General features: G+C 37.6%; 1 protein-coding gene across 4 annotated transcripts in view; it reads left to right on the top strand.

Moving 5' to 3' along the window:
* SCFD1 (sec1 family domain containing 1) overlaps positions 1–12,699 on the top strand; it is a 107,906-nt gene that overhangs the window by 92,131 nt on the left and 3,076 nt on the right. For all 4 annotated transcript variants that reach the window (XM_017895886.1, XM_017895887.1, XM_017895888.1 and 1 more), the window contains 3 exons: positions 390–442; positions 3,193–3,226; positions 3,852–3,917. In XM_017895886.1, coding sequence (XP_017751375.1) covers positions 390–442; positions 3,193–3,226; positions 3,852–3,917 — 153 coding nt within the window. The remainder of the gene's footprint in view (positions 1–389; positions 443–3,192; positions 3,227–3,851; positions 3,918–12,699) is intronic.

The raw sequence follows: 12,699 nt of genomic DNA, 5'->3' as shown, positions 1-12,699 counted from the left end.
TGCACTCCAGCCTGGGTGGCAGAGCAAGACTCCATCTCAAAAAAAAAGAACTTGGGCATTGAAACTAGACTGCCTGGGTTCAAATCCTGTAGTTCCCATACTTACTAATCATGTAACTTTATAAAGTTACATAACTTTTCTGTACCCCAAACTGCCAATCTGAAAAATGAGGGTAACAGTAACAACCTGATAGACCATTATTGGGATTGAGTAATTTCAGCTAAAGCACTTAGAATAAAAGTTAGCACATAGTAAGTGTTCATTAAGTATTAGGGGGTTGTTATACATTCTGCAAAATGGATAGATTCGTTAAAATAGGATACTCTAAGCCAAACTGACCTTCTAAAGAGAAATTCCACAGTCATGGTAAAGTTCTATTTTTTTAATAGGAAACTGATGACTATAGATATTTTGATCCCAAAATGCTGCGGGGCAATGACAGGTAAGCAGCTTTTGTCTTGTTTAAATTGTTATGGATTTTTTCCCCTCAAGAATGGAAATAATTGATTTTTTTATTATATAGTACTACTTATTATTAAAAATCCAAACTATGTGGAAAACTCATAAGGAAACAGTATGTATAATCTCATTATCCAGAGATATCTCTAGTAATGATACTTAGCATTTAGATGTTTTTCCTTCCACATATACACACACACAAATCCATTCAGATGTTTACTGGTGTTTTTATGAAATCGTGGCGGTATTAGAAACTAATTGTGGTGAGGGAAATTTGGATAACGTGTTTTTAAATGAATATTCTTATTGGACCAATTGAAAAAAATAGGAGCTTTATATTGGATAGCAGTTGTTTGGTTGTTTTTTATTTAACTGGTCCATAAAATGAAAGTCTCTGGGAACCATTGCTATATAATACCTTGTGTCAATGAAACATTCTATAAATAAATTCTGCATTTTATCACAGACATTGGATGGTAAGATATCCTTATGGATATTATTTTTCATGATTTAATTAGCAGTGGTATGACAAATAGCCTACGAGATACAGAAAAAGAATAGGCAGAGTTGGGGGTGGGGAGCCGGGAATAACTGCCTTGAAATGATTTGTCTGTAGATGAAGCTAGTGAAGCTAGTTTCTTGCCTCTTCCTTATGTTTGGGATCTTCAGAACTTTACATATGCTGTATACCAAGTTTTCACATCTTTGTAGATGGTGTGAAAATAATCTAGTCACTAGATTAAATTGTTTGATAACTTGAAATCTTATTCCCTTTTCTGAATTTACCAGAAATAACAAGCAAAATTGCATAAGAACTGCCAATAGCAGCTGCTGTTGGCAAGAGAGAATTTGATAAAGAATGGATTACGGAAAGGGGGATGAGGATTGACTACTAATGGGTACAGGACTTCTTCTAGGGGTGATAAAAATGTTCTGAAATTAGACAGTGATGGTTGTACAACTCTAAATATACTAAAAACCACTGGTTGTACACTTTACAACAGTAGATTAGCAACTTTTTCGTATATTGATGATTCTCCAGCTTACGTTTTTTTCCTTCCTTGCATTTAGCTATCAAGTAGATACACAGTTAGCCCTCAATACCATGGTTTCAACCAACCAGGGTTCGAAAATATTTGGGGGGAAAACGGATGATTGTATCTGTACTGAGCATGTACAGACTTTTTTTTTCTTGTGTTTATTCTCTAAGCAATACCTAATATAATGTAAACTATATAGTTTGTTATACTGTTTACCTAGCATTTACATTGTATTAGGTATTATAAGTAATCTGGAGATTATTTAAAGTATATGGGAAGATGTGCATAGGTTATATGCAAACACTACACCATTTTACATAAGGTACTTGAGCATCTGTGGACTTTGGTGTCTATGGGGGTTCCTGGAACCAGTCCTTCATGGATATCAAGGGATACTTGGCTTCTTGAAAATTTACTGAGAAATGTTTAATCCTTAATGTAGTTTATGCATGGTAATGAAGAAGAATATTAGCATTGATAAGACAGATAAGCTATCCCATCACAGTTAAATCTTGGTGATTAATAACTAGTAATACTATTCTATAAGTCTTATCTGTCCTCATCCATGTCTACTCTTTAAGGAACTGAAACACTGAAGAGGCATTTCAGTCAGGTGGACTTGTAGCTTCTTCTGTGGAATATTCAGACAGGCCATAGAAATAAGGAAAAGATTATAGAACTGTGTCATCAGCCTCTGAACAATTAAGGAAAGTTATAATAGCCCTCTTTTCTCAGTTGAGATTTTCAAAAATTACTTTTGGGAAAAATCTAAGTTGTCCTTTTAAGTCATATTGTACAGCCTGTTTTAGCACTTAAATGTAAGTCTAGACTCGCACAAGCTTTGAAAAATGTCTTTATTTATATTTTTATAATACTTTGGTGTCCAAGAAATCTTTAATAAATAAGCTACAGCAAAATTCAGATCCCTCGTTCCCTTCCCTGTTTGCTTCCTGAATTGTTATTCTTCCCATACATGTATTTATACAGTTTTTCCACAAATGTAGATATCCACAAACTATATATAATACTGAGTGTGGTAAAAATTTACCACATAAAATATATGCCATATCCATTCACCACATACCCAGACTTATACTTCTCCTCATGGGAGCTGCTGCTCATCTAGAATTTTTTTTTTTTTTTTTTTTTTTTGAGACGGAGTCTTGCTCTGCCACCCAGGCTGGAGTACAGTGGCCGGATCTCAGTTCACTGCAAGTTCCGCCTCCCGGGTTTACGCCATTCTCCTGCCTCAGCCTCCCAAGGAGCTGGGACTACAGGCGCCTGCCACCTCGCCCGGCTAGTTTTTTTTGTATTTTTTAATAGAGACAGGGTTTCACCGGGTTAGCCAGGATGGTCTCGATCTCCTGACTTCGTGATCTGCCCGTCTCGGCCTCCCAAAGTGCTGGGATTACAGGCTTGAGCCACCACGCCCGGCCTAGAATTTTATTTTAAAGTAATAGGTTGACCCATTTCCTTTTAGACTCTGAGATACCTCCCTCTTCTAGCTTCTTCCTATGAAACCCAGTTCACTACCTGGCTCTGCAAAATTAAAGGACCCACCCCTCTAAGGAAGTGAAGGAGGTAGAATGGTAAATACTTATCTAATAGTGCATGTGTGTGTATTTCCCATACCTATTTTATTCATAATAAAAGCCATGGGTGAAATTTTCAGTACGGTTTTTCTTTATTACAGCTCAGTTCCCAGAAATAAGAATCCATTCCAAGAGGTAAGTTTCATATAAAAATTCTCTGTTCCTAGAAAGGAAAGATGAAAGGTGACCAATCTTGAAGACTGTCCGTCCCAAATATGGCTTTATGATGATTAGTGTATGGTAGTTTTGATAAATCCAGCTGTGTATACCCAAGATTCTTGTCAGAAAATTTGGCCTAGCAATTGTATTTTTCTAATTTATAAAGCTGCTTATATTTATAATATTTTAAGCTTAAAAATAACTGACAAATAATTCACAGGAAATGAAGTCTTTCAGATTGCAGTGAGAGTTTTTTTACATGTGTGGAACCTTTTTCTGAAATTGGATTCCAAACATTTGTGAAGATATCATGATTGTTTTCATTTGAAATGCAAAGAAGCTTCTCCATAAAAAAATACAGTAAATAACATATACTGGAAATTATAGTTATTTTCCTCTAAAATTGTTTCTGAAAAATCTCTTCATACTACTCAAGAGACATTAGAAATTTATAAATTGACTTTTTAGAAACATTTCCTAATAATTAAAATAGCATCAGGTGCTTAGAATATGACTTTTGGCTAACATTTTTTAACCTTAATTTTAGAATAGGTTTCAGACTAAAAACCGTGTTGCTTTTTTTTATCTGTTTGCATTTTAGGCCATTGTTTTTGTGGTGGGAGGAGGCAACTACATTGAATATCAAAATCTTGTTGACTACATAAAGGTACATTTTATTTAGACTTTTTATTCTGTTGTTAGATGGTTTCATAGGTAGAACACTAGCATTCTCTGATGGCTATCCTGATCCTTTTATAACTTCTAAAAGGTAGTTTCAAAAATCATGCATATATGGTTTTTAAATGTTTATTGTTTTCCTATTCCTATCACACTCATTTCTGGCCTAAAATTGCACTTAATCTAGAAAACAATGTATCTTATTGATAAATGCACTTTGCAGCTACCTGTCTTAATATAACATCAAATGCTTAGAGACCTCAAGCAAGCTCTTCCAAAAAAAAAAACAAAACTCTCATGAAATGATTTACAAAACTCATTTATCTGAATAGTATGCACTTTATTCCTATTAACTTAAATCAGCAACATACTTCTAACAAATGGGGTTTATTGTTTTGTTTTTTCAGCAAACAGGAGCTACAGAGGTAGCAAATGAAGGGGAGTGCAGGGAGTGGCAGACAACTAAGCAAAAAGGAAGGAAGGAAGGGACATACTTTGAAAAGGAAAAACACTATTTAAAATTCAGGGGCAACAGAATTAGCTATTTTTAGAATGTCATTTTGTAATCTTCATTTATTCACTTAACATTAAATAATGATCATTCTTTATGTCCTTATGCCTTAATAATGGTAGAGGGTTATGGTACAATGAAGACAAAAACACACAAGCAGTTGCCACAGAGCTCCAAAACAAATAACTATACTTGGGATTCTATCTTACTTTCATAGGACACGCTTCATCTTTGCATCGTGAACCACCAAGATATATGTGAGATACATTAGTTTCAGAAGAGCCCTAGTCTTGTATAAAGGTTATTTTTTTTTTTTTTTAACTTTTAAGTTCAGGGGTACAAGTGCAGTTTTGTTATATAGGTAAACTTGTGTCATGGGGTTTGTTGTGCAGATTATTTCATCACTCAGGTATTAAGCCTAGTACCCATTTTTATTTTTCCAGATCCTCTCCCTCTTACCACCCTCCACCAGACCTCAGTATGTGTTGTTCCCCTCTGATGTGTCCATGTGTTCTCATCATTTAGCTCTCACTTAGATATCGTGCGGTATTTGGTTTTCTGTTCCTGAGTTAGTTTGCTGATGATAATGGCCTGCGGCCCCATCCATGTCCCTACAAAGAACATGATCTTATTATTTTTTATGCCTGCGTGGTATTCCACGGTGTATATGTACCACATTTTCTTTATCTAGTCTAACATCATTGGACATTTAGGTTGATTCCATGTCTTTGCTATCATGAATAGCGCTGCAAGTGAACATACCTGTGCGTGCATCTTTAGAATAGAATGATTATATCATTTGGGGTATATACCCCAAATCCCAGTAATGGGATTGCAGGGTCGAATGGTATTTCTGTCTTTAGGTCTTTGAGGAATCGCCACACTGCCTTCCACAATGACTAAATTTACAGTTGCATCAACATTCCAAACAGGGATGTGTATAAGTGTTCCTTTTTCTCCAAAACCTCACCAGCATCTTAAAGAAAAAAAAACAAAACAAAACATGCTGACTGGCGTAAGATGGTATCTCATTGTGGTTTTGATTTGCGTTTCTCTAATGATCAGTGGTGATGAGCTTTTTTTCATATGTTTTTGGCCACATGTATGTCTTCTTTTGAAAGTGTGCATGTCCTTTGCCCACTTTTTTATGGATGTTTTTTATTTTTATTTATTTATTTTTTTTTTTTGAGACAGAGTCTCACTCCATTGCCCAGGTTGGAGTGCAGTGGTGCCATCTCGGCTCACAGCGACCTCTGCCTCCTAGATTCAAGTGATTCTCCTGCCTCAGCCTTTCAAGTAGCTGGGATTACAGGCACGCCCTTCCACACCCAGCTAATTTTTTGTTGTTTTTTTTTTTTTGAAACGGGAGTCCACTCGTGGTCGCCCAGGCTGGAGTGCCAGTGGCGGATCTCGGCTCACTGCAAGCTCCGCCTCCCGGGTTCCCGCCTGTCTCCTGCCTCCAGCCTTCCCAAGTAGCTGCGGACTTACGGGCGCCCGCCACCTTCGCCCGGCTTAGTTTTTTGTATTTTTTTTTAGTATGGAAACGGGGTTCTCACTGTGTTAGCCAGGATGGCTCGATCTCCTGACTCGTGATCCGCCGTCTCGGCCTCCCAAAGTGCTGGGATACAGGGCTTGAGCCACGCGCCCGGCCCATTTTTTTTGTGTATTTTAATAGACACGGAGTTATACCATGTTGGCCAGATTGGTCTCGAACTCCTGACCTCAAGTGATCCGCCCACCTCAGCCTCCTACAGTGCTGGGATTACAGGTGTGAGCCACCGCATCTGGGCTGGGGTAGTTTTTTCTTGTAAAGCTCCTTATAGATGCTGGATATTAGACCTTTCCTGGATGCATAGTTTGCACAAACTTTCTACTATCCTATAGGTTTTCTGTTGATAATTTCTTTTGCTATGTAGAAGCTCTTTAGTTTAATTGGATCCCATTTGTCAATTTTTGCTTTTGTTGCAGTTGCTTTTGGTGTCTTTGTCATGAAATCTTTGCTCGTTCCTGTGTCCAGTATGATACTGCCTAGGTTGTCTTCCAGGATTTTGATAGTTTTGGGTTTAAGTCTTTAATCCATCTTGAGTTGGTTTTTGTATATGGGTGTAAGGAAGAGGTCCGGTTTGAGTTTTCTGCATGTGGCTAGCCAGTTATCCTAGCACCATTTATTGACTAGGGAGTCCTTTCTCCATTGCTTGTTTTTGTCAGGTTTGTGGAAGATCAGATGGTTGTAGGTATGCAGTCTTATTTCTCGGTTCTCTGTTCTGTTTGATTGGTCCATAGGTCTGTTTTTGTACCAGTACCATGCTGTTTTGGCTACTGTATAGCCCTATAGTATAGTTTGAAGTCGGATAGCATGATGCCTCCAGCGTTGTTCTTTTTCCTTATGATTGCCCTGGCTATTTTGGCTCTTTTTTGGTTCCATGTGAATTTTAAAATAGTTTTCTCTAGTTCTGTGAAGAATGTCAGTGGCAATTTAATAGGAATAGCGTTTAATCTATCAACTGTTTTGGGCAGTATGGCCATTTTAATGGTATTTCTTCTTCCTATCCATGAGCGTGGAATGTTTTTCCATTTGTTTGTGTCATCTCTGATTTATTTGAGCAGTGGTTTGTAGTTCTCCTTGTAGAGATCTTTCACCTCCCTAGTTAGCTGTATTCTTGGGTATTTTTTTTTTGTGTGTGGCAATTGTGAATGGGCGCTTCTTCCTGATTTGGCTCTCGGCTTGACTGTTACTGTTGTATAGGAATGCTAGTGATTTTTGCACATTGATTTTGTTTCCTGAGACCTTACTGAAGTTGTTTATCAGCTTAAGAAGTTTTTGAGCTGAGACCGTGTGGGCTTTTCTAAATATAGGATCATGTCATCTGCATACAGAGACAGTTTGACTTCTTGTCTTCCTATTTGGATACCCTTTTCTTTCTCTTGCCTGATTGCCCTGGCCAGAACTTCCAATACTATGTTGAATAGCAGTGGTCAGAGAGGGCATGCTTATCTTGTGCCAGTTTTCAAGCGGGAATGGTTAATACTCCTCTAGTTTCATAGCAGAAGTTAAGTTGCATGACCAGGCTCAAAAGCAGAAACCAAGGGAACATGACAGAAACCAGATGCAAACCGTCTCTATAAACAGTGCTGACAAGCTAGTACAAGTTGCCCCCTAGTCTTGACCCTAGCACAGGACTATATTCATCACTACTTAGAACATTTCATTCAGATTTGGCCAATAGTTAGCAACATGACTGGTTCCAGGTGTTCCCAGGGATGAACACATGGTTGCAATAGACACTTACGCATTCCACACACTCTTACCCTTAGTTAAGCTTTTTTAATCACTTGTCATCATTCTTCTTTTGGCATCTTTTACATTATATAACAGAAAAACAAGAAGATAAACACCAAAATACTAATCATTTGTAGTGACTGAAGTAGATTTATAACTTTTTAAAAAATTGCAGTTTACCATAGTCCAGTGAAAACTTGTTCTTAATCATGTACAAGCTTGACAGTTTTTACCTCTTTCTACCACAGAAAGTTCAATTTTGTGAAATTTTGTAACAATTATTAGTCTAGTTCTTTCTCTGATAATCTGGCCTTTTACCAGAAGACCATCTTGTAGGGGTTTTAATTCAATTTCCTTATACATTTGCTCATTCATTTGGTCATAGGATTTGTTCTTACGAACCTCACCAATGATAACAGTATTGCACCACATAGCAATTACGTTATGATTTAGATTGCTTAGAACCTCACCAATGATACCATTTGCACCAGGTAGCAATTACATTATGATTTAGATTGCTTACTAAATGTTTTCTCATCTTTCTCAACAAAATCAACTCTTGCTTATATACCAAAATGTTATAACTGACTGAGGCACTGTAAGTTTCCCATAAATTCATTCTTTTTGCTAACTCTGCCAAGATACCAGGCCATTTTCCTTGCCCTACTTCAGCTTTTAATTGAGGAGCATACTTAATCCTTCTTGAGTTTGGGTGCATGTGTCTTCCCATCTTTATGTAACTGTTGAGTTTGTTTTATCATTTTTCCAGGCTGCTTGCCACCATTTCCCTTCCTCCTGAAATAACATTTCTTGTAAACAACCAATAGGTCATTAAGTCATCTTCCTCAGTATGTCTCTTTTCATTAAAGGCAAATTGGGCTTACCATGGGACTCATAGAACTGTGCCAGTGTTTCTGCCCAAATTGGTTTAACCACCAAATACGTTGTTGCCATTGAGTTTTTATTGCTTGAATATCGTTTGAATATATCTTTTGGATCCAAAATCTTTCAGGAACCTTTTGAGAGATGGTGGGGGAGGGGAGACAAAAGTTTTCAGTTCCCCAAGACAGTGTCATATCAGTAGTAATTATTCTCAGCAAAACAGCAGGGCTATCAATGGTAAGTGGGGAAGCCCACCTAGTTACCCCTTACTTGGTTTCAGTACCAAGAATTTTTTAACCTCAGTGCCTTCCACCCACAGAAACAAGGTCCATAGGCATTAGAGCACACGACACTATGACTAGTTGGAAATGCAGCAGTTATTTTATGTCTGTGTTTCTGGACACCTTTCTTAACAAATCATAACTGTGTTTAATAGTTACATGGTGGTCTGTGACTTCGTTGTTCAACAAAATTGTTTGTGTGCCTTTCAGAGACAACAGTGTCCTAATTTTGCCTCCCCAAAGCGGTTCTGTACAATAGATAAAACCAACAGGAGCCAAAAGGCAAGCATTAGAATTATTCTGTGTTTATCCTCAAGATGTTATTAGCATCATCAAGATTCAGATAAAATTCTGCAGATTAAATTATTAAATCTCCTGCAACCTATCTTAGCTTCAAGTAAAGGAGACAATTTCATCAGGTCTTACGGGCATCTATAAATATAGCTGAGAGCAGTTTCTTGCGCCCAGGCTTTTACAAGATACCAAAATAATGTTAACTTTCTCTTTTGCATTATTTACTTATTGGCTCCCTTTCTGAGAGTAAAGACTTTTCCTCCTTTCTCCTGTCGTTAGTTTTTTACCCAGACCTCGACCCCTGAGTTAGCAACCATCAGATTCGGCAAGAGGAGCGGACGGCAATGTGAGAGTGGCCAGTGCTTTTCCCCTTCGTCCATTCCCAGTCACATGAAGCTGGGGTGAATAACTACAAGTTTATAGCACTGTCTTGCCCACATGTGAGGAAAGATGCAAAAAAACATTAATTCCAAGCTTAGATCAGTGAAAATAAAAACAGTCCATTCCATCATTCCTCAGTTATATTTAGAGGTATTATCTTCATGTCATGTTTGCAACTGATCCTTCTTTCTGAGCTTGTAAATGTAATCCATATCCATGTTCCACATGATCAGAGAAAAAGGAAAATGTTCAGAAATATGGAGGAAATTGTTATCAGTTCCTGTGTTGTTATTCTACCCTCCCTTATTTTTCTTGAAGTATCTCTATAATCTATTTAGTGTTGATTCCCCCTTTAATTCCATGCCCTTTATGTTTTGACACACATTCCATCATGCAAGTAACTCTCTCTCATTAGCAATTTGAAAAGTGTTTCAAACATTTGCTCCAATACTTTGTGTTTGGTGAGGTATATGTTAGTGTATGGTAGATAATGGTGGTTAGCACATTGTTGAACTGCACCTGCAGTAAAGTGAGTTTCTTTATCAGATCATACGTAAGTAGGAGGTCTAAATTGAAATGGTTTCTGCTGTGGCCTCTAATAATGTTAAAGGTGATTCCTGCAGCTACCAGGTATACACATCCAAATGAGTGTCTTTTCTAGACAAGACCTGTTGCTGTCCGCATGGAACCATAGATAATGGCCACCATAATTCTGTGTGAATGTATGTTTTCACTTCTTTTAAGTATATCCCTAAGAGTGGAATTGTTGGGTCACTTAGTAACTCTGTAATCATTTGAAGAACTACAGACTATCTTCCAAAGCAGCTGCACCATTTTACATTCCCCCCAGCAGTGCATGAGGGTTCTCACTTCTCCACTTCATTACTAACACTTGCTTTGTTATCTATATTTTCCTGATGACTTACGAAGTCAAAAATGTTTTCACATGTATATTGGCCATTTGTATATCTTTGGAGAAATGTCTGTTTAGATCCTTTGTCTTTTTTTTTTGAGACAGAGTCTCGTTCTGTCGTCCAGGTTGGAGTGCAGTGGTGCAATCTCGGTTCACTGCAACCTCTGCCTCCGGGGTTCAAGTGATTCTCCTGCCTCAGCCTCCCAAGTAACTGGGATTATAGGCACATGCCACCACCACCCACGTTGGCCTCCCAAAGTGTTGGGATTACAGGCTTGAACCACCACACCCGACCCCTCTGTCCATTTTTAATTGGGTTATTTTGCCTTTTTATTATTGAGTTGTAAGAATTCTCTATGTAATCTTGATACAATTCCCGTATCAGATATATGATTTCCAGATTTTTTCCCCCATTCTCTGGGTTGTCTTTTCTCCTTTTGTGATGGCGTCTTTTAAAGCGCAAAAGTTTATTTCAGCAAAGTCCAGTGTATCTCTTTTTTTCTTTTGTTGCCCGGGCTTTTTGTGGCATATCTAAGAATCCTTTGCCAAATCTAAGGTCATAAAGATTTGACCCTGAGTTTTCTTCTAAGAATTATATAATTTTTTAATACGGTATGAAGATCCAGCTTCATCTTTTTGCATATGGCTATCCAGTTGTTTCACCGCCTTCTGTTGAAAAGTCTATTCTGGCTGGGCGCAATGGCTCACGCCTGTAATCCCAGCACTTTGGGAGGCCGAGGTGGGCGGATCACGAGGTCAGAAGATCGAGACCATCCTGGCTAACCCAGTGAAACCCCGTCTCTATTGAAAATACAAAAAATCAGCCGGGCGCGCAGCAGGCGCCTGTGGTCCCAGCTACTCGGGAGGCTGAGACAGGAGAATGGCGTGAACCCGGGAGGCAGAGCTTGCAGTGAGGCAAGATCGTGCCACTGCACTCCAGCCTGGGAGACAGAGCGAGACTCCATCTCAAAAAAAAAAAAAGAATGTCTATTTTTTCCCCCATGTAATGGTTTTGGCAGTCTTGCTGAAAATCACTTGATGTGTATGGGTTTATTTCTGAACTCTCAGTTCCATTCTTCAGATCTATAGGTCTGTTCTTGCGCCAGTATTATACTGTGTTGATCATCATGGCTTTTTTAGTACTTTTTGAAATCAGGACACATGTGAGTCCTCCTACTTTATTGTTTCAGCTTTTCTGGGTCTTTTGCAATTTTTTTTGAATTTTAGAATTTGTGAATGTCTACAAAGACTAAGTTCTTATAGGGAGCATACTTAAATCTGTAGATGAGTTTGGGGAGTATTTTCATCTTAATTAAGGCTTCTGGTCCATGAATATGGGATGTTTTTCCATTTATATCTGTAATTTCTTTCACTATTTTGTAGTCTTCAGAGTATATTTTTATGCTGTTATGAAAGACATTTTCTTAAGTTCATTTTGGATTCTTCATTCGAAGTGCTTAAAATCCAGCTGATTTTATATGTTGATCTTATGTTTCACAGCCTTGCTGAGTGTATTCTAATTGTTTTAATGGATTTTAGAAATTTCTATATACAAGATCATGTTATCTATAAATAGATATAGTGTTGCTTCTTTTCTGTCTTCTGCAACTGCCCTGGCTAGAACCTTCAATTCATCGTTGAATAGAAGAGGCAAGAGCAGACATCCTTGTCTTCTTTCTGATCACAGGGGCAAAGCATCTAGTCTTTGACCATTATATTATATATCTTATTATATTATTCATAGATGCCCTTTAGAGCCATTAAATTTTTAGTAGCTACTAAGCCCCCCAGTTTAATTGTCCTGAGAGGATTTTTAAATCCCTTAGTTTTTGTCGTGAATAATCCTAATCTTTTCCCTACCATTCAGCCCTATTAAGAAGGAACTGAGCTAGTAGGTCTATGACAGCCTTCCTCACATCATTAGAAACCTCTGTCAGTACAGTCTCGGAGTATGAAACTAAACATGCGACTATGCCTACATCAGACATGCAATACAGAATTAATTAACGTGACCCTTGGTTTATAATAGTCCACGACATAAGGGGCAAGTGCCAGAAAATACTGCTGTAATTCTGATTTATTTAGTAATGTTGTTAATCTAACCCATAATGTAATGTAAATGCTATTTGGCATAACTTTGGTATAATTGGTAAAAAATAATTTGACTGATTTTATCAAAACATTTACATTTTATAAAGTTCGATTTTTTTTTTTTCTTTTTTTTTTTTT

The sequence above is a fragment of the Rhinopithecus bieti genome, unplaced genomic scaffold (assembly GCF_001698545.2).
Source record: "Rhinopithecus bieti isolate Rb0 unplaced genomic scaffold, ASM169854v2 scaffold_21703, whole genome shotgun sequence".
Taxonomy (NCBI): domain Eukaryota; kingdom Metazoa; phylum Chordata; class Mammalia; order Primates; family Cercopithecidae; genus Rhinopithecus; species Rhinopithecus bieti.
The sequence above is the reverse complement of the archived record's forward strand: the minus strand, read 5'-3'. Positions and strand labels throughout refer to the sequence as shown.